Genomic DNA, 24,139 nt, shown 5'->3' with positions numbered 1-24,139 from the left:
CTGTGTGTTCACACAGGCGATTAAAATACTCCACGTTGTTGTTTCGAGGTGAAGGGCGTTTTGTTTGGAGATGGACTTTAAGCTTACTTGGGACAATAGTGCTGTTGGAGAGTTGCTTTTCACCACATACCGAGCACACCGGAGTCTGCGCCGTTGCATCTCCGGTAAAAGTCAATCCAAATGAAAGCTTTCGTCGTATTGGCTGGCGCCGGAAACTTCGCTCGTCTCGAAACACAAGGCAATTCGCTAGCAGCTGCTGCTCTCTACCGGCATGGAAGAGTACTACGACAATTACTCTGCCGGGGGGGGGGGGGGGAAGCCCGCACAGGCAAACATGTTGGATAATTTCCCACGGCACACCACAGGGTTTGAAAAACACTGACCTAGTGGACTTCCATACAGTTGAAAATACCCGAGGACAAATCTTAAGACCGAATTTCACCATCTAAATGCAACGCTCCTGTGACTTTCAAATAACATTTCAAAACATACACGTATTCCAGGGTTTTGATTTGATTCAAAATAGACACATTTCTGTACAGAACAAAACCCACTATATCCACAGTCCTTCAAGTTTGATAATTCAAAGTCCGACCTGGCCACTCTTTGAGCGGAATGTTCTCATCAGTCTTTTCACCTGTAAACCAAGTCTCATGTCAAAGCACAAATGTACGTTGTGCAGGTTTTGGGATTGACTGAACAGCAGTCGCAGTTGCCTGCAAGGCGGCCATCCCAAGCAGGAAGCTATCATGCGGCAAAGCCGGACACGATATGATCAAGGAACATGTCGTTTTCCTTAAAATGAGGCCACTTGCCTTTTGTTTTCAAATCAAACATTCACCAAGTTGTGCTGCTTAAAAAAAAAAAAAAAGAAAAAAAAAAAAAGAAAAGTTTTTTTCTTGTCTAAAACACTCGATCAAACTCAGTCTGACTGGTGGTGGCAGGGTTTCTGTTCTGGTTGGGAGGCTGTTGGGGCATGTGACCTCTCCGCCGAGGAGGAGCCAGATATTCAAACATGGAGGTGTTGTGGGTGGAAAGCATGTTCTTCAGGTCCGACGGCATCGGGTCGGACCAGAAAAAGTCATGGTTGAGCGCGTCGTCGCTGTCTGTACGCTGGGCCGGGTCCAGGACCAGCAGCTTGTCGATCAGATCCAGGGCGTAGGGGTCTTTGACGTAAGCTTTGAGGCGATCTTTCACTTTCCTCTTTTGGCCTTTGGGGAGCTCCATTTTCTGGTACAGCTCGTACTTCTTGTCTACGCCTGGCCAAACCTTCAGAAAACAAAGGCGATCAATGAAAAACGGCGCTACCTTGACTAACAAGCGGCCCGTTTGTTTTTCAAGCTGTAACGAGGTTGTTTGACGTACGTCAGCCGTGATGGAGCCACAAAGCTGGCTGATGAGAGTGAGCTGGTGCTGCTCGGTGTTCCCTTGCATGATGGGACTTCTCGTCCACATCTCTGCCATGATGCAGCCTGCTCCCCACAAGTCGATTGGGGGGCCGTAGTCTCGCTCACCTAGACCACACAAAGCAAAACTGTTCACGATAATCTTAGTCAAGGCTGCGGTTTGTGGAGGAAAGGAAAGGGGGTGGAAGCAGTCAGACAGTTGGCTTTATTTTTTTTTCACAACTTTGCTCGGGCGGTCCACGCTTGCATCTTGTTTCGTGAAACATGAAAAGCTGAAGTGAAAAAGCCACAGAGGTGTTTGCATAATTGTCGTCATCTGATTTATGAGTTACTGATGAATGTTTACACCGCTCTTGTTCGGCAGACTTTTGTCTTCTTACCAAGCAGCAATTCCGGAGGTCTGTACCACAGTGTGACCACACGGTTGGTGTAGCGGTTCCCTTGGCTGTTTTTGGCCAGGCTGAACGCTCGAGCCAAACCGAAGTCAGCCAGTTTCAGGACGCCGTCTCTGGTGATGAGCACGTTGGCCGCCTTCATGTCTCTGTGAAGGATCTGACAACAAACAGCATCATGTACTCTATTAGTAAGGTAAAGAAGCAAACTGGTTGACTTTGTCGTTCCCGTCTGTTTAACAACAAACATTTACTTTTTTTTTTCCTTGACAACCCTGCGTATTTGTACAAAACTTTAAGATGTGCTCCAACTGTGAATTTTCCCTACCTTGTTTCTGTGAATGTAATACAATCCATTGAGCAACATTTGCATGACTTTCTTGATCTCCGCCAGGGTGAACTTCACATTCGTGTTGCTAAGCAGCCCGGCCAGGTCGTGTTCGCAGAAGTCAAACACAAGGTAGATGCTGCCTTTGTATCGATTATATTGGGTAGCTGGAAGAATGATTGCAGACAAACATCATCCAAGCAATCAAAGTTTCACAACATATATTGCATTTATGGTCTTACATAAAGCATGCCACTCTTAGTCAGTTTAAGTCAAATTAAATGTAACATGAAAAGAAAAAAAAAAAAAAGGGCCAAGCGGTTGATTGACGTCACACCTTGAAAAAGATAGCAATGATTGTTTTGACACCAACCTTTGGTTCTGCAGATCTCAATCAGATTCACCACATTCTCGTGTTTGAGCAGCTGCAGGATCTTTATCTCTCTCAGGGCAGTGATTGGGAACTGAGACAACAACCAGAGAGCAATTTTCCTAAGTCAAAGTTTAGTCACTTGGACACACAATGACAGGTCTAGAAAAACGGTGCCCAATTAATTGAAACTAACTGATGCGCAGCGCCATTAATGCAGAGATGCTCAGAAAGGTCAAAACCTCTGAAAGTGAATCAATGATCCTAGAAAATCTGAATCTGGGGATCGGTCTCTAAGCTTGGTTTCCTTGCAATAAATTGATTGATTGATCGAAGATTAGGCTGATTCATGCCATTGAGAAGTTTGAGGCCGTCTAAAATCGCAGACTGTCCGTTTCCAAAACAAATGCTGTCTGGACTTTCCCCTGTATGGAAAAAAATCAAATAGCGGGGGCCAGACTAGCTTTAAAAAGTACTGAGGAAAACTTCTTACCCCTTCCTTCTCATTTTCCATTAAAACTTTCTTCAGTGCTACTTTCTTTCCAGTCTGTCGGTGTTTTGCTTTGAACACCTCCCTGTGAAAAACATGTTAGATTAGACGAGTTGATCACGGGTAAACTCGCATTAAACAATTGTGTGGTGTATTAAACTTTACATTTATTATGATTTTCTTATTAAAAATCCGACAGAGTATATTACAACAGAAAAATACACACACCCAAAAGTATAACCACCCACTCAGCTGCAACACGTTTGTTAAATAGTCTCATAGAAGAGGTCATCGTTATTCGTTGGCCGACCAGCTGTTAATATTTCTTGACATACGCTTAGTCAATGGTTGCTTTGTTTACAAATCGTTAGCAACTAGCTTGGTAAGTCACGTTGAAACGTGGCGACGATTCTCTCTTAGGTATGTACATATATTACTCACCCAAATGTCCCTTGTCCTATTTTTGCTAGTTTCTCATATTTGGAGAACTCGTCACAGAAGGGGAATTCAACTCCATCGTAGTATTTGGACATTATGGCGGCCTCCCGGTCAGGCCTGCAGAGGAGACATTGCACTTGATATTAAGCGAACTATACACACGCTGAACAAACCAAAGTGAACATTAGAATGGTAAGTAGGAAAAATTAATTAGGTGCGTTTGGTGTATGCAATCTTACTTTTCAGCCCCGCCGGAGTTATTGTTTTTTTCTCGCTGCATGACTGCTTTCTCAATTGAGTCCGTTGTTTAGCATGTACGAGGAGTGCAGCACTTTCTTCTTCGTTTTGGCTTCGGTTTGCAACCAGCGTTCATGCGCATTACCGCCACCAATTGGACTGCAGTGCGAAACAGTCGCTCGTTGGAACACATCAGCGCGGCTTCCGGTGTAGCGAAACCAAACATTAGCAACGTGGGAATGTCAGCTATTGCAGGTTAGAAGAGAAAACGCCCCTCATCGGTAAAGAGATTTGTTTTCAAAGGTCTCCCATATTTTTTTGAGTGAAAATCTTTATCGAGACTATAAACAAACATGCTGCATAGTAATTTGCTTCCGGAACGTCATGATAGACGTCACGCCCCAACACCATATTTGGCTCCAACTTCCCTTGACAGCTCACCATGCAATGATGGTTTGCCTATCGTGCGTGTGGAAACCGTCCGTGTTCGCGGCGAGGCTCAGAAAGCGAGTTTGGCCGTACAGGTTGGCGGGCTTTTCAGTTCCACACTACAGCACGAAGACTGCTCCTCATATTCCGGGAATGGATTACCAGGTCAGCGCTGTCCGTACGAACCTTCCGCGGCACGCCGCTCGCTAGCTCGCCGCTGGCTAACTTCTCAGACAAATTTGAACCGCAACTTTTGAGTTGCGTCAAAGTTTTCCCTCGGTAGTCATCATGGCTGACAGGAGTACGCTCCCAATAGGCCTTATTTGAGCCCGTCGGCGAAGCCTCACGACTGTCCAGTCTTGATCTCGTGCGTCTGTGTCATCCGAAGCGTGGACGGAACTTTTGACTCAAACCGAAAGGCAACTGCCACATGGAATGATTGTGCCTTAGCCAAACGTCAAAGTGCAATTAGATAGCAAACCCAACACTGCTATCCTCTTTCCGAGTTAAATAGAAAGAGGCGGAGTCGAGGTTATTATGATGCTGTTTAATCGTCGCGGTGATGCCAAAGACTGTTATGTGAACTCGCAGTAAACGTTAAAACGCTGCTTGGCACCGCAAGCGCGTCCCCGTGATTACTAAATTGCGATTCTCTTTCCTCAATTGAATATTTAATCGCAATATTATAATTGTCAAGGTCCGCTCCCTAATTGTGATTAATATATGGGTGTGGAATACTGCAATATCAATTATTTAGAAATGTACTGAAAGTAAAATACATTTTTATCATCCAATGAAAGGCATACATTTTTTTCATGCGGCAAAATAAAGAGGCTCAATGTAGTCTTGGTAACTCAATTGTAATATGTAAAATGCTTCATGTAATTGTGGACAGCTTAATTGGGTTTCTAATCAAGTAGTAGTTGTGTTCTTTAAAAAAAAAAAAGACCTTTGTTTTGTTGACAAAGGCGGTACCTCATCAATGAACGATAAGAGCTCAATTTAAATCTGTAAATCAATACTGTATTTACAACTGTATTACATCAGCAAGATTGGGGTGATTGCATGATGAATTCCATAGTAGTAGCGGCTTGTAAAGGCTTTGCCGCTTGTGTTTTAGGATGCCGTTTGTACCCTGAACACGCTCCAGACAAATGCCAGTGCTCTGGAGCAAGTACGGCGAGACCGGAGCCAACCTGAATTGCAGCTTCAGGCCATGCGGGGATTCCTGGAACGGGCCGGCCTCACTGTAAGTACTGTAGTAAGCTCAAATAGTCCCAAGGTCACATTCTATGGCTATAATCATTACAAACAAAGCTATTGCTGTTTGCTGTGATCCATTCATTACTTATTACATTATCCAGGTTATCCTGTGTTTTGTTTTTCCAAAGGTGAAGGAACTAGACCACCTCAACATCATTCACGTGACCGGAACAAAGGGCAAGGTGAGTTGACCTGCTGTGAATGATGAAAGCAAAGCAAAGCAAAGCATGTTTTTGGAACATGGGAGTTGTATGCTATAATTAGAAAATATTTATTGAGTTATTGATGATTGCGTTCTTGGATTTAACTCGTGCACGTCTCATGTTTTATGTACATCACTTTGTGGTTAAAGTGCTCTGAGAATAAAGTGAAGTCATTTAAGAAGGAATTGCCTAATACAAAATGCAATTTCCTTTTTTGTGTTTCAGGGGTCAACGTGCGCATTCACCGAGCACATTTTGAGAGGTTATGGTTTCCGAACAGGATTTTACAGGTAAACGTTCACACTGTTTTATGATTCAATCGACTCGCAGTTCTGCATGTGCAGATTTGGATTTTCTTTTTTTTGTTTTGTTTTGGTGGAAAGCGCGTATCGAATGCTTATCGGCGCTTGTTTGTTTTTTTTAATGTTTTTTTTTCCTCTGGTTGCAGTTCACCACATTTGGTGGAAGTAAGGGAGAGGATTCGAATCAACGGACAGCCGATTGGAAAAGACCTCTTTACCAAATATTTCTGGCAGGTTTATGGACGGCTGGATGAAACAAAGGTGGGTCGTGCAACAGGTCGCGCGTGTAAGACTTGACAGTGTTTCATTTCACATGGTACTGTCGTTAGCGAATAAGTAGAAAACCTGCCAACCATTAAGGCTCGTGAAATGCTATTCAGTTTAGTTGTCTCGTCCAAAATGAGGCCCTTGACATGGCGACGAGGATGACCCGCACGTGACACCGGAATTGCTTCGCATGACTTGCGTCAAGTGACGTGGAATTCTCTCGTGACTGTTGTCGAAAAGTGCTATCGCTTGCTATCCTGAAACTCGCTGGCATGTTAATTGACCCATTCGCAAATGGGATGCCAAGCTGCATGTGGCGTGGCTGGGCAAGGTGTGGAGTTGTTGGCTCCCCCAAAAAAACAAAAACGGATTTCTTTTGAATTTTGCACTTGAAATGGAACAAGTTGAACACTGCCTTCCTCCACTTTTAGGGGACCGCGTAAAGGACAAATCTCCTGGGCCCAGATTTAAAACAGTGTCATTGACATCGTTGAGCCGTTCTTATTCAAATGATTTGATGTCCTCTTATTTTTTCTTTTTTAGGAAGCCCATGATGGGACAATGCCCGCGTACTTCCGCTTCCTCACCATCTTGGCCTTCCACGTCTTCCTTCAGGAAAAGGTGGGCATTCAGATTACAGCAGGTTTTCCAGTTTGAAGTGAGCCCAGCCAGATTCCATCGCTCCCCTGCCGCATAGCCAACAACTCGTTCCTCTACTTATCCAATGACATCGCGCAAGATATGCGGAACTACATTTGGAAGGAATCCTGCCAGTCTGATGGACGGGGATGTTTCGGTCCTTTTGTTCAGGTGGATTTAGCCGTGATTGAAGTTGGGATCGGTGGCGCGTATGACTGCACCAACATTATAAGGCAAGAAACTATTTCTGCTGTCATCATAAGCTCCAGGGAGGAAAAAAAAAAGCGATGGACAGACGGGCTTTGCCGTTGTGTTTGGATGTGTATGTAGTGTAAGCGCCAGTCGCAGTTAGCGTTTGCTCATATTTACCCTTTGCTTGGCTGCGCATCTCAACAGGAGGCCGTGGGTATGCGGCATCTCTTCTCTGGGGATCGATCACACGCAGATCCTTGGAGACACCATCGAGAAGATTGCCTGGCAAAAAGGGGGCATCTTTAAGGTCAGCACGTCATTGCTTTAAAAAATTGGGTTTTCCCATCACGCGGCGGGATTTTTGCTCTAACTCCCCTGCCCTTTTTCCTCTGTGTTTCTCTGTCCAATTTTTTTTTTTTTTTTTTTGTAGCCAGGAGTCCCTGCTTTCACCGTCAAACAGCCAGTAGAGGCCATGGAGGTGCTGAGGGAAAGGGCCAAAGAAATCAGCGTAAGCAAGCGTCCATTTGACGTACCCGTTTTTGGGACGGGGACCATATCGTGGAAAACAAATGTCGAATTGCTAGTTTACATAGAAATTGGCTCTCTGGAGTGCCTGCCCACCAATTCAATATGGAACCATTTCAAGTCAATTCTTGAGCCTTTGTGCAAATTTGGCCGAAGAATGTCTTGATACCTTTCTTGATTTCGACACCTGGGAATAGTTTGAAACGGTGTCAATCATCCGGTCTGGGTGTCAATTGATTTCGTATGACTGACCTTATCGTCGCAGTGCCCTCTGCGGGTGTGTCCGGACTTTGAGGACTACCAGGCCAACTGTGGACTTTTAAAATTGGGCTTGGCGGGACAGCACCAGCGATCCAACGCCTCGCTGGCCCTGCAGCTGAGTCACACTTGGTTGCAAAGGAGATGCCTACCGGGTAAAGGCTTGGAGACTTGCGGGAGAAATTTAATCCTAGGGGAAAAAAATTCAGAGGATTCTAAGCTTTTGTTTTGTTTTGAACAGATGAAAAGTTTTTATCTGCCGTTGTTGAGACTTCAAGTATACCTGCAGCAACTCCCTTCACGCCCTCGCCCGTCATGAAGAAAGGTACATCTTTGGAAAAGTCTCTCTGTCAAGCCGGCCAGTAGCATGCTCTATTTTGGGACCTTGAAAAAGATGATTGTGTTTCATCATTTTGTTTTTTTTTTTCCCCAAAAAGAAACGAGCACAGTCATTTCTGGACTGCAACGCACACCCGATTGAAAGCCACCGTAGCAACATTTAGTCATAAAAACAAATGTGCACATACGTTGGCCGCTTTGAATAATAAGCCTACGTGGGTCTCTGTGTTAAAACATGCGATATTTGCAGAGAAACGGGTCACGCCGGCGGATTGACTTCTTACTGTGCGCGCGTGTGTGCGTCAGGACTGGCAGACACCGAGTGGCCCGGACGAAATCAAACGATTCGACGCGGCGCAATCACGTACTTCTTGGATGGCGCTCACACCATGCGCAGTATGCAGGCCTGCGTCAGTTGGTTCCGAGAGACGGCAGCCCAGCGCGAATTGAACACAAGGTGCGCGCGCGAGCGTCGGTCTCGGCGGTCAACGCTGGCGGCCCGCCGAGAAGATGAACCTTGAAATCTGTGTTGCAGTGGACCCGTTGCAAGAATCTTGCTGTTTAATGCCACAGGGGAGAGAGACTGTGCGGCCATGCTAAAAGTTCTTGCGGTGCGTAGCTGGATGTACTGCTTGAAAAAAAGAAAAAAAAAAGTATTAGGGTACATTAAATTTGAATAAGAACACAGGGTTGACACTTTTTTTTCCTCTTCTTTTTCAGCAATGCCATTTTGATTTTGCCGTGTTTTGTCCTAACATCACAGAGACCACCACGTCGGGTAATGCAGGTAAGATCACCGAGTCCTCCGCTAGCTTCATTCACCGAAAAGGTTCTTTTGCACGATTGTAAATGGCAAACGCTATCCGCAATTTCTCAGTGTGGATGCGTGTGTGTGTTCATGCATGTCGTGTCGTACTTTTACCTCGATAAAGGTGAGCAAAGCTTTCCCTTTTGCTTCTCAGACCAGCAGAACTTCAACGTGTCCGTGGAGCACATGCTGACTCGCTGCTTGGAGAACGAGAGAAGCTGGCGTCTGCACGAGAGCACGGGGAAAGCCAGTGGCACGCCGCTGCTAATCGAGGACAGCCTGCCTTTGGTCCCTGAGGAGAAAGAGACCACGTTGGTGTTTCCCTGCATCCTCAGCGCCCTCCAATGGATCGCACGGGGAAGGGACGCGGCGCTGTCGGACCCTTCCAAAAACGCCATGCCCCTGAAAGCCAGCGCCATGGCCAAGGCCGCCCCACTGTGCGACGCAGCCGAGATCCACGTCCTGATCACTGGAAGCCTCCACCTGGTGGGAGGGGCACTCAAACATCTTGTCCCCGAATCCTCCAAGTACATTTGAGGCTGTTCAAATTGGAATTCCAACGCAGGAATATGAATGTCAGTTTTAAAATGGACATTTAGTGCGATCCACAATAACGAAAGTGAGACTAACGATACCCCGTGTCAGTCATTTGGAGCGAGGCAGTTTCCCCCCATTCAGAATGGCCCAACTCGCATCAAACCTTTTGCACAACAGGGCCGAGCTCAAGTCTTAAGTCCCACTTGAAGTCAATTGTGTTTACATAATGAGTACATTCAGCAAAACGAGCTGACGTTGTTTGTACGTCACTCATTCCAATTGCTACCCGTTGTATTTTCAATAAAATAAAAACGTCTATACTGTATTGGAAGAAAATTTATATTTGGAATACTTTTTTTTTTCTTTGAAAGAAAGCTGCTTCCATCTTTTTTTGGTCCATATTTAAATTTCATTTGTCCATGTAAATTAAAAAAAAAAATCAAATTCTGTACAGTGTCTTGTATTTCGATTGTCGTAAGAGTTCTCTCCACTTTCATCGGATTGTAATACATGACGTTATACGTCCTGTTTATTCGTGTCAGGTGACCAAAATGTGTAGATTTCACACGAACGCAGGTCCTTACTTTAAATTGGTATTCAGTGGCATAAACACGACATGTGCACCCTGCGCAAGACTCAAGTTAACGATTTTTAAATGACCCTTTTCACTTTCAAATGTTTGTTGGGCATGAACGTCATTTGTAAGTAGCGCTGCATTGATGAATACATCTGCTGACATCCGAGTGTATGAAAAATGACAAACATTTTTTCCTCTCTCACAATAGTTCCTACAATGATATGAGTGTGATAAATCAAATACAAATGACGTTATTCTCGAATATGGATTCGTGTATTTAGTGGCAAAACTTGGAGAGAGCGCATGCGTGGATTAACCTGGACGAGACCGGATGTAGAAATTGGCGCGCCGTACGTGACGTCACTGTGCAAGGCGCACTGCAGCTGGCGGTGAGTTTAAACGCGTCAGAGTTGAGGGCTGCAGGACGTAAAGTCGTAGGTGCCGGGGGGTTTTTGGTCTACTTTTTCCACGCTAAAACAGAGGTGATGCCAGGAGACGGGTAATGTTATATTTCTTCATGCTTGATTGATTAAAAACTGAAGTTTGGGCCATTCCATCCCCCGTGTAACGAAACAAAGTTCCTCGGCGATGTTCCCGTTTCCGAATGGCTATGTCTTTCATGCTTAACTCGTTTCTAAGTTCAAATTGTGCAACGCTAAAAGTGTATCCGGTAAGACGTCCACTTTAAAATTGCCGGATCGCAAAATGAACAAGATTTAGCCTTTGCGTCCGTCCAGCCCACCGTGCTGAGTGGTGGTGGAGCCTTCCGCGCTATCTACCCTTTCTCCGGAGTTTAAAAAACCTTATATTCGGGGAAGGCCTTGCAGAGAGAGTGGTTTCTACGGTCGCTTTTCCTAAAGGTTGTATGCACGCGCGTCCCAGTCATTTAAATGACTGGTTGAGAATTTGCGCGGTCAAAATGTTGTCCCAATATGGCGGGCTACGCTATCTTGCAGGGAAATGTTGTCTCGCGTTGCATTGTCCGCAGATCTTGAACGGCACCTTGTCATCCGCAATAAGGACGCAAAACGACACGCGTATTGATTTATCTTCCACCCAGCGTGCCTCTGCGGGATTTGCTTCGCTTCGATGTGCAAGGCTCCATGTTGTCCCGGGCCAAGAGCAGCAGCGGCGGCGGCAGCAAGCGCGAGTGGCAGCACGCCCTGACCGAGGGCCTGGACACGGAATGCACCCCAACGGAGCTCATCCAACAGTGGTCACCCGGGCCCAAACGCCAACACTCGGGGTGGAAGGGCAAAGAGAACGACGGAAAGCCTTTTGTCATTTCCAGACGATCGAGGAAGAGGAAGGAATCCGTGCTGGGTAAGAAGAGTTTGGGTTTTTTGAAAGTGAGCTATTTCTAAACGCGTTTTCACAGCGGGTCGGTGGGTTTCGATTTGTTTGTTTTTTTTCTTTTTAAACGCTTCGTTTTAACAAAGAGGAATGACATCCCCTGATCTTAACCCCTTTCTCCGGTGAGCGGTCACGCTGTAAAACTGCAAACAAATCCATTTAAAATCAACCGCAAAGCTTCAGGTGTGACCGTAGTTGAAAACTAGAATAATAGTTTTGTGAAACATAAAATTGAGTTTTCCTTTTTCTAAGCATTCTTATTTTATTTCGCTAATGACTGTTTTATGTCGAGTCATTTTGTTAGTTTTCCTCAACTAAAATAACAGCAGACCCTGTCCTGTCCTCATCATATCTCGTACCAAGTGGTGTGTTGATGGTGTTCGCAGAGGTTTCATGGGACCACCTACCAGATGAGCTGATCCTCAGGATCCTCTTCTTCCTCCCGCTGCAGGACCTCCTCAAGGCGTCCGTCACTTGTAAGCGATGGCATCGTTTGGCGTAAGTCTTGAGGGCCCCCCCCCCCAAAAAAAAATATTTAAAATTTTTTAATGCCGCACACATGTTGTAAAATGATATTTCCGATTGCCCAAACCTGACTGGATGATTTGAGAACCCCTTGTGTTGATGGTCTCGCTCGTCCCCTGCATGCGCCTTCTAGGTTTGATGAGTCACTGTGGCATAGTGTGGACCTGGAGGGGGTGACCGAGATGGCTTCGGCGCTGCGGCAGGTGTTGAAGACGGGGGTGCGCAGGCTGCGATGTCCTCGCTCTTTCATCAACGACCTGCAGCTAACGGGCATGTGGTGAGTTCGGGCATTCATGTGGCTTGTCTAATCTGAGTTTATTATCTAATTGGCCGTAATCGGTTATGAACTTTTTTTTTTTTTTTTTTTTTTTAGATCAACACATTTCCCCGCGTGCCGAATTCTACCAAACTCAATTGCGTTTTGTCCCGTTGTTAGCGCACTGCAGATTGCTGAAATGGACCTTTCCAGTTCCATCATCACCACGCCCGCCCTTGAGAGTATCATCTGCCGCTGTAATCTTCTCCGGTGTCTTAGTCTGGAAGGCCTGCAACTGTCCGACAGCATTATCAGGTGAGTTCTCTCCTCGCCGCCGCCGCCTCCTCCGGAGTTGTGATCACGGCTTGCTACAGCCACGAAATTGAAGAGGTGCCTTGCAACTGCTGCTAACACGGACGTGGATTTCTCTTTATAAAATGGGAGGACTCACATGTCGCCGCTTGAATTTCTCTCGCAGGAGTCTGGCCCAGAATGCGCATCTGCGGCAGCTCAACCTGAGCGGCTGCTCCGACTTTGCTGCTGATCCTCTCGCCCACATGCTGCGATCCTGCTCCAGGTCCAACGACTCATGATGTGAAATCAAGCTTCATGACACACTTATTTTTATTTTTATTTTTAAACTCGCCGAGATGGTGCTCTGGGTTTAAAGATAAATGGGAGCGCAATGAAATTTCCACTGCATCTTTCAACTAAGGCCGCCATCTAGAGGAGTGCCAAGAAATCACAAGTGTTTCACCAAGCTTCCTATTCCCATCAGGAGCGACAACCTTCATCTTCCTTTCCTTTTGTCGTCTCCTTGCTACAGAATGGAACAGTTGAACGTATCCTGGTGCCAGTTCACCAACAATCACGTGAAGAGCGTGGTCAATCATGTCGGCGCCACCGTTACGCACCTCAACCTCAGCGGCTACAGAGACGGCCTCACGCTAGATGGTGAGATCTTGACATCTTTCAACTACGATTGAATCCCGTAGTTTATATCAAAAGGTCGGGTCTCGTCTGAGAAAAGGCTGCTTATTATTCTTCTGTTGATGTCGCGTCGAATTTTTTTTCTTTTTAAGTGAAAGCGCCAAGATTCTTCGGGTGCAGCGTGCACGAACACAAAAATATATCGTGAATAACGCGCAAATCTTTTTTCGATGGACGTATGGGGCACCCCTGCGTTCTGGTATGAAAGCGGTCGCGCTTCCCGGCGCCGCAGGTGCAAACGGCCGTGCCCGCGCTTCCTCCAGGCTGACTGTTCTCACTCTCTCTCTCTTTCTAGATGTGAAGGTCTTGGTTACAAGATGTCCTGATATTCATACACTAGATTTGAGGTATGTTTTGTGTGCATCAAGTGTTTGGCGGCACAGGCATGTGCTTCCTTTACTCGCCAAAAATGACAAGGGCCTAGTGGTCTATTTTCATCAAGCTGCAGCCGCCCAAAAAAATAGTGTTCAACTCTCGTCGAAAAAGTCGGTCTGCCGTAAGATCGCGTTTACCTTCAGATGCCGCGGTAGAGTACTGGAGGAGGATTTGGTTTGTTCGCCCGACCCCTGAGTTCTTTGCCGCCGCCGTGTTGCTCCATTGCAGCGACAGCGCCCAGTTGATGGCCGACTGCCTCCCCGCGCTCTCCGGGCTGCCGCGTCTGCACCATCTGTCCTTGAGCCGCTGCTACCACATTCACGTGGCCGCCCTCAGGTGGGTCCCGCCCGCCGTCGGCGCCGCTCTCGTTTTAGGGCCGTCTCATTCCAGTCGACTTGCGTTCTTGCTTTGCAGTGACCTCAGGAAGACCTTCCCGGCGCTGCGTTACTTGGAAGTCTTCGGCCTCGTGAACGACGGCCACTTGTCCTCCTTGAGGAAGGAAAGCCCCGGCGTTTCCATCAACGGCATGCCTTTCTCGGCCGTCGCCCGGCCCACGCCGGCCGGCGGCCGCGGCGTGTGGAACAGGAAAATTCGACTGCGCTTCAAGCTGTCGGCCTTTTGACGTTTGACCTCCGCGGTGCAGGAGGTGATTGCCGGTAAGGATGTTCTAAGTCCAAAAACAAACGTTTGTAGGTCGCTTAGGGAATTTATAAACCGACTCGTGTTGTTAGCGAGCTTTCGATGGCACGTTGAATCTGCGGAGAGGCTCATAACATGTTGGATGAGGTCCTTCGATATTTCTGAGAGTTGGTCTCGAACCCGTATTCTATTCAGTGTTTAAATGATATTTTTCTACATGGAACTCGAGTATAAGTCGGATATCTTCTGACAAATCCGCCAAACTTGCATCCGATCGGCCACGCCGCCGCCGCCGAGTGTGTTCCGAACTGAACCAGGTCCCAACAAAAGCTGCTCTTTGCAAGACCATCAAGTTGGACCTTCTTGTCCTTTTGGATGAACAGTTGCCGTTCGTATTTTCTATTCAAATGGACTTCACTTGTGAACTTGTCATCTGCAAATAAAACAAGAGAGTGCCAAAGCCTTTCCGAGCGTCATTTCCATTTTATTAGTGGAAGTCGAATGTGCTCACGCTTGACCTTTTTTCTTTATGCGCCAAATAGTACGGCGGCGCAACGGTTTGGCTCGGCGGTCCCCAACCCCCCGCCGGTACCGGGCCACGAGCCGCACACAGCCAAACCGGCCGGCGGGCTTGTGCCGCCAGCACATTCCTGCCATCGGGCGTGGCGGAAATGTGCGCCACTCGAGCTGACTTCAACATAACAGGCACTCCATCTCAGAATCACCAAACAAGCTGCTTTTTCCTACTCGACATTTGACCGGGAGCAAAAGGCCCCTCTCGCCGTTCAATTCTCTTTAGCGCGCTCATCTTTCTTTAAAATCTTATTGGATGCTAGCACAACTACAAAAATACGTCCCAAAAATATCTTTTCAAACAAATCTGTGCTTCCAGTTTCAAAAAGATGCGGGGGGGGGGGGAATAAATCGGAACAAAGACAAAAAGTATTTCCCCCGAAACCCGCGGTTGCCTCGTTGTCGGTCTTACGCGCTGCGGCCTCAGTTATCCAGAACAAGCGTGCGGAGGCGATCGTCCTCGCTCATGCCGATGGTCGCGATGGCGCCGTCGTTGAACTCGAAGGAGCTCCCGCCGTCCACCACCATGCAGGCGTCCCAGCAGCGAGAGCGAACGCACACTCTAAGGGAGAGAGCACAGTTGAGCCAGAGAACGTTTGGTGTCCGCGCGGGAGGCGGCGGCGGCGGCCACCCACTTGCTGGCGAAGCCTCTCTGCCGGCTACTGGAGAACACTCTGTTCACAATCGGCTCCCGGATGCTGAAGAACAAGCGGCGGTCCTCGGGACTGAACACCAGCGACTCGTTGTACTTGTCGGTCACTAAGCGCGCAAAAAAAAAAAACGACGGCGTTGAGAAACGCCAACTGTGAAGAAGGGGTTCGGACAAGCTGACCTTTCTCGATGAATTCAAGGTGGAGCGGAATGGCCAGGCCCGTTTGACATTTTCCTGAAAGAAAGGAGCAACGCGCTGACGGGCGACCGGACACGTGCTTTGGTTTCACAGACTTTTTAATAAGACGCGGTACCTATTTTTAAGATCTCGTTCACCGCTTGCTCAGCAAGTTTGTTGATGTTATATGACCTGGAGGCAGGGGAGGAAAAAAAAAAAAAAAAAAAAAAAACAAGTCTTCAACAATCAAGCGATCGGGCCTCGATTCCCCTTACGGAGAAATAAAAGAACCCACGCAAACGGCCGAAAACCCCTTTGCAGCGTATCCACACACACAGCTCGGTGTGCTTACCAGGCTTTGGATCCTGTTCCTGTACAAATGCTGAGCCCAGAACTCTTTTGCTTTTCCCACGGGCCGTCATCCACCGAGATCTCATAGTAGGACGCCCTGAAGGAAGAGAGCAAGTTCAAGCGGCGACAAGCCGAGACGGACGACCTGACGGCGGCCGCGTCGGCGCCACCTGGACGAAAGAGACTCTCCGATGAAGATTTCATTCAGGCTCCTGACGGGGAGTAGACTGGGCTTGGAGGACCTTTGGTTGGGCGTTCCAGTTTCTGGGAACCGGACAAGAGAAGCCACGTTTGAGAGCAAACAAAAGCCCGCAAAGTGTGGCGAGGGGCCAAAAAGGAGGCGGGCGAAGACCTACTCTGTCGGTTGCCGACGGTGGTGATGCGATGGGCCTGGCTGTGCTGCTCCAGGCTCAGCTGCTGCTCGTGCAGGTCGAGCGGCGTGGGATTTACGCCGGTGCCCTCAAGGTGCAGTCGCAGCCTTTGGCGCCACTGCCACCTGAAAGCGACATTGAGAAGCTCAGAACCGGATGCGCTCCCCGATACGACTACACAGCCACGCTTTGATGCCGCGTACTCGGCCTGGCCCGTGAAGGACATTTTTCATTGAGTGGAAATCAAAAAGTACATTCCCCCCTTTTACCATTCTCTTGTCAAGAAAACATTGCCACGTGTCTCGAAAAGTCCCGCTTCCGAGAACAATTCTGAGGAAGATGGCTTTTGGCGAAAAGGATGCATTTCAAGCGCGGCTTTCACTATGATGCAATTTTTTTTTTTTTTTTTTGCTTTTACATTTGTGAGACCTCAAATATCGAAACCACGCTCTCCTAACTCAATAACATCAACAACATGAAAACAGTCAGTGATTGCAAAATAACAGCTCCTTGCAAGATAAATGACGCACCGATGAACAAGAATATTTACGCACCTGAACTCACCACGGAAGAGTTTCCCCAGCGCCTCTGGGAATTTGCGAGTGTACTTTACAGGCAAGCACAGATGACCCTCCGACCTTTATTAGAGACCAAAATACACAGAGTTTGTGATTTCTATTTTTTGGAGGGGGATGAGGATGACAAGACAACTAGTTGGAGCAGAGCCACGGAAGAAGAAATGGGGTACTGTATTTGAATGAATTGTGTTGTTCCCAAGTACAACTCTGCTGGGTTGTGCGGTACCTCTCCGGGTCCGTGTTTACTCCAACAACTGGTTTGTCCTTGCTCAAAACCTTACTGGCAACAAGCAGCATTGTCCCGTCACCTAACAAAACAAGCTGCAGTTAGAGAACATGGAACTTGACAAGTTTTTGAAGTTTTAGGAAGGAAAACAACAACAGGTAGCCACCGCCATGCTCCCGCTCTACTTTGCAGTTTGATAGAGTGGCAGATCGTGTATGTGAATGCGTGTAAAGCTCCTGATGGCAAATAGTGTGTGTGTGTGTGTGTGCGTGTGTGAGAGAGACAAAAGAACTGAATGAAACGTACACAAACTTACCTCCAGCAGATATGATGGCATCTGCCCACTGCACTACTTCGGTATCATATTCGCCCCTTTTCACCACTTTCACTTCAATTCCTTCATTCCTACAAACACATTTCAAAGTGCCTTACGCAGTAGCACCAACCGCAAGGCAAAAAACACCATCTCCAAGTTTAGCTGCGATGATCTGTTTGAGGGGCATCTTACTGCAGGCTTTTCACAATGTGCTCCACGTTGCTTGTGTGGATGTTGTGTCTTTCCAGCAGGCCGCTGTAGCTGGAACCCTTCATAGCAAGCTGCGAAAAACATTCAAAGTTCATGTTTTTTTTAAAAATCTTTAATCAGCATTCAGCATCAAGTAAGGACACTCAAGTCTTACCAGCTGCTTTAGATCCTCCTCGGAGAGTCCCGCATAACGATAACGTTGCTGTTCGAACTCGTATCGAGTCGTCTTGGTAACCACCGCGACTTTGCCGGGTTTGAAGCCGTAGTTTGGTTGGGTTGAAGAGTAGCACGAGGAGGTGTGACTTGGGCGTAGGGAAGTTCGACTCGCCACGTGACGCCCAAAGCACACCAACGTCGTCACCGAACGGCAAGCCATACTTTAAGAAACGCAAAAACACTCAACTCCGAGTCCCCCAAAGTGTGCTGAACGACGCACCCGTTCGGTGCGACTCGTAAGCGTCCAACAGAACGACTCGCGTCAAGTTTGTTCATCCATTTGTGGTGGCGAGGGTCTCTTCAATAAGAAGTGGGAGTACTACGCAAAGTCTGGAAGGTCAACGTGTCCACAGGCTTACATGAATTGTGGAGAACTTTTAATAGTTCCCCGGTCGCTAACATGTAACACTGGTGCACATGTCATAAACGAAGTGCTTTTCGTGCCTGTCTATGTTATTGCGGGTACCAGTACAAAGCTAGCACGTTGTTAAAATATCGTAAACAAGAAGTCCCATGCTTGATGTAGCGACTGGATTCAATCTTATCGTAAATTGTACTGAAACTGCGTCCTACACACAGACACACACTCCCACTAATGGCTTTAATAAACGACGGGAAAATTAAAATTCCAAAACAAAGTGTGGACCTGACCGCTTGATACGACCGTGGAGCTTCTCGAGCAGTCCAACGAGCACGTATTTTTCCTACGTAATGACGTCAACGCACTCTTATTGGCTACGTGGAGGATGATGTCAGATTGGTGGGTGTGTTGTTTTAGTAAAGTTGTTGAGCAAGTGGTGCGTTTCCAATGAGGTAAAATAATTGGAATTTAAAAACACTTAGGTTCATTACTGTTCATCTTAAAATTTTGAGTTACAAAGATTTTGTATTGAATATTAACATGTATTTTATAGTCTATGTTTTGCAGATAATACATTCGATTAAACTTTAGGTATTCTAAAATACAAATTACATTGTACTATCATGACGCCTGTGCCAAAAGTATGAAAATTACTCCTGCCAAAAGTGAAACCTACAGCTCTGTTTTCTTGAATCCTTAAGAGGAATCATTCCATATTGATTATTCATCCTGCTTAAAAAATAACAGCATCAACACCACCGTGTCGTGCAAGCCATTTGGAATTTGGTCTTTGTTCAAGTTCAGCTTCCGCTTTTGAAATTGACACAATGGAAATCAAACAAAAATTGTAAACAACAGCAAGAAACATGATTGTTCTATTCGTACTTTTTGTAGAAGAAGAATTTAAGATGAGAAAATCTGTGCTGCATTGTCCAAGATGAATGCACTTTCCATTTTTAGTATACAGAAAATATGGCATATAGTACCTACATAAAAACGTGGACAAATTTGTCAGTAGCCCTCTGTAAATTGCAGAAAACCCGACAGTGGTCAGAGAATTTGAATATTGAAAAAGGAAAAAAAAAAGCTTTGTCAGGGACTATTTTTCCATACAGTGAGCTCATGATGGAAGAAGTTCTACTTGTTTTTAGCTAATTGCTGCGTGGCGTATTCTTGGTGGAAACGGTTCAAACTATAACATGTCCCCAGTGCCGCGATGTGTATCCTTTAAAGCTGTTTGATTTCATGTGGTGGAAACGGCTACATAAAAGCACCAAGCAGAGGGTAGTGTGTCAGAGGGATAAGCGACCAATGGGAGATCATTTTCCAATTTGTCTTCTTTGGTGTCCCGCCCTGTCCCTTTTGCTCCCTCTCTCTCCTCCCGATTATCGTATGGGTAGGAGAGCACCATCTATCTCTCCTCATATTCTGCATTCTGCAGTTTGACAGGCTGTTCCTCAAAGAACCCCAACGGCTTTTTTCAGTACACCTGCAAGGTAGGCCGTAGTTAGCTGAGAAGTACTTAACGGCAAATCTTCTGCCTTGAAATGACCGGCTCACATGTTGTGCATTGCATGAGGTGCTTGTGAATTGTTAGTATTTGATTTGTGCGTGTACCAATCCGATTTAAATAAATCATCCCAAAATGCGCTATCCAAATCGACTTCTCAACTTCACCGACTGTAAATTTGTGCTCGACTGCAGCAGGATGCAGCGTTTCAGAGAAGGCATCCACATCCGCACCATGAAAGCCAAGAGGAAAGTGGAGGAGATCTCCAAAGAGGACATCCAGACTTTCCTAAAAAAGAATGCCTTTGTTCTGTTCACGGTCGGTGCAGTGATTGCAGGTGGGTATGCCTCATCAAATTAAACAGAGGGGGCGGGGGGTATTCACATGATACGGAGGCTCCTTCACCTCCGTTGCCTTTTCAGGGATCATTTTAGGCTTTGCGTTGCGTCCCTACAAGATGTCCTATCGAGAGGTGAAGTACTTCTCTTTCCCTGGAGAGCTACTGATGAGAATGCTGCAGATGCTTGTTCTACCCTTACTGGTCTCCAGTCTAATAACAGGTATAAAAAAAAAAAAAAAAAGCTGTCTTGGTCATAAATCTGTCAGCGGATCACAGATGATATTTTGTTTCGTGTCGTGCTTTTTTAAAATTTGTTTGTTTGTTTGTTTGTTTGGATTATGTGGAGCTTTCACATCCAGATCCTGAAATACCGTCTTGTTTGTCGACCCCGGTGCGCTTTAGGAATGGCAGCACTGGACAGCAAGGCCTCGGGGAAAATGGGCATGAGAGCTGTGATTTACTACATGACCACCACCTTCATCGCCGTCTTCATCGGTATCCTCATCGTCCTGATCATTCACCCGGGAAAAGGATCGAAAGAGGAGTTTGGGAAGCAACAGATGATCGAGCAAGTCAGTCCAGCAGATGCCTTTTTGGATCTGATCAGGTAGCTGGCAATGAAATACCAAAGTAGACTATCGGACGCTGCTTGAAACCTTGCTACCCAGTTCAACTGTCTCTAACTGACTGCATTTTCAGAAATATGTTTCCTCCAAATTTGGTGCAAGCCTGCACACAACAGGTGAGCCACCGGAATAAGAACGTCACGCGAAAGTGGCCCGTCTTCGTTCCGTATTCAAAGCCGTGTAAACATTCACCCTCCTGCTAGCCACCAAAAGTCTCCCGCTTCACATATTAGCATCGTCACTTCTAACATAGACTTTTTTTTTCTCCGTTCAGTGTTATTCTACTGCATAACAAATGCATAATGATCGAAAAGAATGCAGAGAACTACCAAAAAAAAAAAATGGACCAATCCGGAATAAGAAATACGCTTTACAATGTAAACAGATTCATTTTGAAGTTATGAGTCTCCATACGCCGTTAGCATCCTTGCTACTTGGAAACGTGACCGATCAAAATATGATATGAGTGATTGCCGCTTTCGTCATTTCTTTGTCCAGTTCAAAACCAAATATGGAAAACGAGTCATTCACGTGAGCGTGAGCGTGATCGTGAACGACACCCTCTTTAACACAACCAACGGCACCGAGGAAGTCACGGAGCTCACCCGAGAGGAAGTGATCCCCGTGCCCGGTCAGGTGAACGGAGTCAACGCGCTGGGCTTGGTGGTCTTCTCGATGTGCTTCGGGCTGATCATCGGCAACATGAAGGAGCACGGCCAACTCCTGAGGGATTTCTTTGACAGCCTCAACGAAGCCATCATGCAGCTGGTTGCTCTCATCATGTGGTGGGACTTCACGTCGTTTGCTTTTTTTCTGCTTCCTGTACCACATGCATCTCCACCACACACGCACCTCTCTTAACTTGACCTCCTTCCGCCGTCAGGTACGCTCCCATTGGTATCCTGTTCCTCATTGCGGGAAAAATAGTGGAGATGGACGATCTTACGCAAATGGGTGGCCAGTTGGGCATGTACACCATCACGGTCATCATTGGTCTGATGATCCATGCCATTCTTATTCTTCCCACCCTGTATTTTGTCATCACTCGGCAGAACCCTTTCATTTTCATTGCCGGGCTCTTGCAAGCTCTGGTCACCGCATTGGGCACCTCTTCAAGGTGAGTCCCGAATCCGACCGCCCATCGCGGAAATCGTAGTAATCGTCTCCCACGTCGCCGCTAAGTCTCATTTCCGCGCCGTCGTCTCGCAGCTCGGCCACCCTCCCCGTCACGTTCAAATGCCTGGAGGAAAACAACAAAATCGACAAGCGGATCACTCGCTTTGTGTTGCCGGTGGGTGCCACCATCAACATGGACGGCACCGCTCTCTATGAAGCCCTGGCGGCCATTTTTATTGCCCAAGTCAACAACGTTGAGATGAACTTTGGACAGATCATTACCATCAGGTAAGAATGTCCAAAAGGGGGGCTATGGCAAAGAAGACCAAATCCATATGGATGAAGTCTCTGCCCTGTGATCAAGCATTACAGCGACGGCAGCAAGTATTGGAGCCGCTGGGATCCCGCAAGCAGGCCTGGTCACCATGGTGATTGTGTTGACCTCCGTTGGACTTCCGACTGATGACATCACTCTGATCATTGCGGTCGATTGGTTTCTGTGAGTATCCCGGGTGTTCAAGAATGTGGCACCGTGAAGAGCCGAGCCAGCAGTCAGACGCGGACAGACGTGAATGACCGTTGTCTCTCGAAAGGCCCAAAGTATCCCCATCTCGACCACCACCACCTAGTGACACACTTTTTCATTCTCCCTCAAGTCCTGCTCCACATCTTTCCCTTTGCGTTGAATATTTTCTGGAGTGAGTTTTAACATAGAAACATAATTAGGTTTCCCAAATTAATAATTCCAATTAGAAGACCCTGCTGGGCTAACTGGGGCAATGTGGAAAAATCCCTGTCTTCTCTACGAGGCTGGTCCAAATATGAACATCTCTCCTTTTTATAGACCACAGCAGAACAGACGAGTACCGAGCAGTATTTATGAACATTGTTATGATTTGGATTGGATTGGATTTCCGTTTGACGTGAAATCGGAGAAGCGTGTAAAGGATAAAGAAGAGGGGGCTGAGCACCGGGCCATGGAGGACACCTTGGAGGACCGGGGCTGTGTCGGACTGAGATTTATTAATGCTGATGAACTGGTGGCGGTCGGTGAGGGCTGAGAGAGCAGTGCCAGTGATGTTAAGAGTGGACTTAAGACGGGTGCGGAGGATGGAGTCATTTACGGGGTCAAGAGCGGCACTGAGGTCAAGTCGGATGAGATCGGCGTCAGAGGAGAGGAGGCGGTCGTCGGTGACTCTAAGAAGGGCTGTTGCCGTGCCACGATAGGATCTGAAGCCGGATTGAAATGGCTCGTAGAGGTTATGGGAGTCGAGGAGGCGACAATTCGTTCGAGTACTTTTGAAACGACAGAGGACGGTCTAAGTTTGCAAGTCAGACTTAAAACTGAGTAACGGGTCACAAAGATTCAACCACATTGCCCCCACTAAAATCAAATGTTCACGCAGTTTAATTTGGATTGCGAAAAACGTACCATCCAGTGACGTTGCGCGTCCTCTTTCTTTTGTGTGCTAGTGACCGCCTGCGTACCACCACCAATGTTTTGGGGGATTCCATTGGAGCCGGCATCATAGAGTTCCTCTCTCGGCACGAGCTTCGCAGCAAGGATGTGGAGATGGGAAATTCTGTCCTGGAGGAGCGAGAGAGAAAGAAACCTTACAAACTCATTTCACAGGATAGTGACTTGGAAAATGACAAACGCGGTCACAACGAATCAAGCATGTAGTTCTTCATCAATAGCTGCTCCAGCTTTTGAACATGTGCAACCGATGCCGCTTTGTTTTGCAAAGTCTCGCTTTGAATTCACACCACGATTGGTTTTTACGTTGTTCCACAAAAGGCACGTTGAATACATTCCTCTTCCAGCCAAAATAACCCAGACTGGTTGCTTTAATTACATAGTCTAGGACTGCTGTTTTTTAATACTTATTATATGAATGAATGCTCATTGATGTAATGTCATATGATCTTCATGCAAGGATTGTGTGCGTGTGCGTGTGTGTGGGGGCGTGCATGCATCCACGCATAGCTTTGTGGCCAATTAGGTAATTGGAATGAAGTGCCGCAGTGTATTTTTAAAATAAAGCCAAAAACACTTAAAAAAGTAGGTTGCAGGTTAGAACAGTGTCAGACTATACTGATTTTTTCCCCACCAATCGTTCTTATCGCTTCAAATATTGTTGTGCGTAACTTCCTTAAAGGCTTTCTATAAATCGACTATGGTCTCCTATTGCTATTTAATATTACTATGTTCAAAATGCATGTGTGGACGTTGAGATTTTTAATCAACCCAGACAAATAAACACGATATGGGAGGCAATCCCTTTGACTGTTGGATGGAAACTATTAATATTTTATCGCAAAATAAAGTGTTTGCATTGTCTACGTTTTGTGTTGTGTTTCTGTGGCCGAACTGCTGG

The 24,139-nt window shown here is 46.7% G+C and overlaps 5 protein-coding genes across 7 annotated transcripts; 3 read left to right on the top strand and 2 right to left on the bottom strand.

Annotated features, from left to right (window-relative positions):
• Nucleotides 1-489: 489 nt before the first annotated feature.
• On the bottom strand, nt 490-7,199 carry cdk9 (cyclin-dependent kinase 9 (CDC2-related kinase)). Of its 2 annotated transcripts, none has more exons than XM_086135247.1 (9): nt 7,134-7,199; nt 3,664-3,820; nt 3,428-3,541; nt 2,990-3,071; nt 2,500-2,590; nt 2,127-2,293; nt 1,787-1,958; nt 1,366-1,514; nt 490-1,269 (listed from the first exon to the last, which is right to left on the bottom strand). In XM_086135247.1, the coding sequence occupies exons 2-9, from the start codon at nt 3,702-3,704 to the stop codon at nt 904-906; spliced, it is 1,182 nt and encodes a 393-aa protein (XP_085991373.1). In that variant the 5' UTR covers nt 3,705-3,820; nt 7,134-7,199; the 3' UTR covers nt 490-903. The 2 variants fall into 2 exon arrangements, with proteins under 2 accessions (XP_085991373.1, XP_085991372.1); XM_086135246.1 differs by lacking the exon at nt 7,134-7,199 and adding an exon at nt 4,103-4,205.
• fpgs (folylpolyglutamate synthase) lies at nt 4,091-9,872 on the top strand. The gene is made up of 15 exons (XM_086135245.1): nt 4,091-4,255; nt 5,211-5,339; nt 5,482-5,535; nt 5,782-5,846; nt 6,005-6,119; nt 6,669-6,746; nt 6,936-6,997; nt 7,161-7,263; nt 7,387-7,464; nt 7,747-7,894; nt 7,981-8,064; nt 8,385-8,535; nt 8,614-8,689; nt 8,799-8,865; nt 9,041-9,872. The coding sequence occupies exons 1-15, from the start codon at nt 4,109-4,111 to the stop codon at nt 9,421-9,423; spliced, it is 1,740 nt and encodes a 579-aa protein (XP_085991371.1). The 5' UTR covers nt 4,091-4,108; the 3' UTR covers nt 9,424-9,872.
• Nucleotides 9,873-10,371: 499 nt separating this feature from the next.
• skp2 (S-phase kinase-associated protein 2, E3 ubiquitin protein ligase) lies at nt 10,372-14,601 on the top strand. 2 transcript variants are annotated; one of them, XM_086134409.1, is made up of 10 exons: nt 10,372-10,482; nt 11,061-11,323; nt 11,740-11,851; nt 12,012-12,155; nt 12,315-12,449; nt 12,613-12,711; nt 12,961-13,088; nt 13,420-13,471; nt 13,728-13,835; nt 13,914-14,601. In XM_086134409.1, the coding sequence occupies exons 2-10, from the start codon at nt 11,104-11,106 to the stop codon at nt 14,119-14,121; spliced, it is 1,206 nt and encodes a 401-aa protein (XP_085990535.1). In that variant the 5' UTR covers nt 10,372-10,482; nt 11,061-11,103; the 3' UTR covers nt 14,122-14,601. The 2 variants fall into 2 exon arrangements, with proteins under 2 accessions (XP_085990535.1, XP_085990534.1); XM_086134408.1 differs by having other exon boundaries at nt 10,372-10,499.
• On the bottom strand, nt 14,602-18,726 carry nadk2 (NAD kinase 2, mitochondrial). The gene is made up of 12 exons (XM_086134406.1): nt 17,747-18,726; nt 17,575-17,663; nt 17,383-17,471; nt 17,067-17,148; nt 16,817-16,900; nt 16,248-16,387; nt 16,062-16,155; nt 15,893-15,988; nt 15,677-15,732; nt 15,544-15,597; nt 15,347-15,470; nt 14,602-15,273 (listed from the first exon to the last, which is right to left on the bottom strand). Exons 1-12 carry the CDS (start codon nt 17,966-17,968, stop codon nt 15,135-15,137), a joined length of 1,269 nt encoding a protein of 422 aa, XP_085990532.1. The 5' UTR covers nt 17,969-18,726; the 3' UTR covers nt 14,602-15,134.
• An 825-nt stretch (nt 18,727-19,551) lies between these two features.
• On the top strand, nt 19,552-24,102 carry LOC147191369 (excitatory amino acid transporter 1-like). Its single transcript, XM_086134401.1, has 10 exons — nt 19,552-19,665; nt 19,874-20,016; nt 20,102-20,239; nt 20,422-20,626; nt 20,719-20,761; nt 21,144-21,430; nt 21,529-21,762; nt 21,855-22,049; nt 22,126-22,260; nt 23,235-24,102. Exons 2-10 carry the CDS (start codon nt 19,878-19,880, stop codon nt 23,443-23,445), a joined length of 1,587 nt encoding a protein of 528 aa, XP_085990527.1. The 5' UTR covers nt 19,552-19,665; nt 19,874-19,877; the 3' UTR covers nt 23,446-24,102.
• The last annotated feature ends 37 nt before the right edge of the window (nt 24,103-24,139 follow it).

The sequence above is a fragment of the Hippocampus guttulatus genome, chromosome 17 (assembly GCF_054856545.1).
Source record: "Hippocampus guttulatus isolate MCC_2025c chromosome 17, RoL_Hgut_1.0, whole genome shotgun sequence".
Classification (NCBI taxonomy): domain Eukaryota; kingdom Metazoa; phylum Chordata; class Actinopteri; order Syngnathiformes; family Syngnathidae; genus Hippocampus; species Hippocampus guttulatus.
The sequence above is the reverse complement of the archived record's forward strand: the minus strand, read 5'-3'. Positions and strand labels throughout refer to the sequence as shown.

Bases quoted from the DNA above. Each gene is read 5' to 3' on its own strand.
- fpgs (XM_086135245.1), top strand. From the start codon at position 4,109: ATGATGGTTTGCCTATCGTGCGTGTGGAAACCGTCCGTGTTCGCGGCG. The intron at 6,120-6,668 runs GTGGGTCGTGCA...TTTCTTTTTTAG, and splicing joins GACGGCTGGATGAAACAAAG to GAAGCCCATGATGGGACAAT. The intron at 8,690-8,798 runs GTGCGTAGCTGG...CTTCTTTTTCAG, and splicing joins CCATGCTAAAAGTTCTTGCG to CAATGCCATTTTGATTTTGC.
- nadk2 (XM_086134406.1), bottom strand. From the start codon at position 17,968: ATGGCTTGCCGTTCGGTGACGACGTTGGTGTGCTTTGGGCGTCACGTG. The intron at 17,472-17,574 runs GTAAGATGCCCC...ATGTGTTTGTAG, and splicing joins CACATTGTGAAAAGCCTGCA to GAATGAAGGAATTGAAGTGA. The intron at 16,388-16,816 runs GTGCGTAAATAT...TGTCGCTTTCAG, and splicing joins CTCTTCCGTGGTGAGTTCAG to GTGGCAGTGGCGCCAAAGGC.
- cdk9 (XM_086135247.1), bottom strand. From the start codon at position 3,704: ATGCAGCGAGAAAAAAACAATAACTCCGGCGGGGCTGAAAA. The intron at 2,591-2,989 runs GTAAGAAGTTTT...TTGTTGTCTCAG, and splicing joins TGGAAAATGAGAAGGAAGGG to TTCCCAATCACTGCCCTGAG. The intron at 1,959-2,126 runs GTAGGGAAAATT...GTTTGTTGTCAG, and splicing joins ATTACATTCACAGAAACAAG to ATCCTTCACAGAGACATGAA.
- skp2 (XM_086134408.1), top strand. The intron at 11,852-12,011 runs GTAAGTCTTGAG...TGCGCCTTCTAG, and splicing joins AAGCGATGGCATCGTTTGGC to GTTTGATGAGTCACTGTGGC. The intron at 12,156-12,314 runs GTGAGTTCGGGC...TCCCGTTGTTAG, and splicing joins CTGCAGCTAACGGGCATGTG to CGCACTGCAGATTGCTGAAA.
- LOC147191369 (XM_086134401.1), top strand. From the start codon at position 19,878: ATGCAGCGTTTCAGAGAAGGCATCCACATCCGCACCATGAAAGCCAAG. The intron at 22,050-22,125 runs GTAAGAATGTCC...CCTGTGATCAAG, and splicing joins GGACAGATCATTACCATCAG to CATTACAGCGACGGCAGCAA. The intron at 22,261-23,234 runs GTGAGTATCCCG...TTTGTGTGCTAG, and splicing joins ATTGCGGTCGATTGGTTTCT to TGACCGCCTGCGTACCACCA.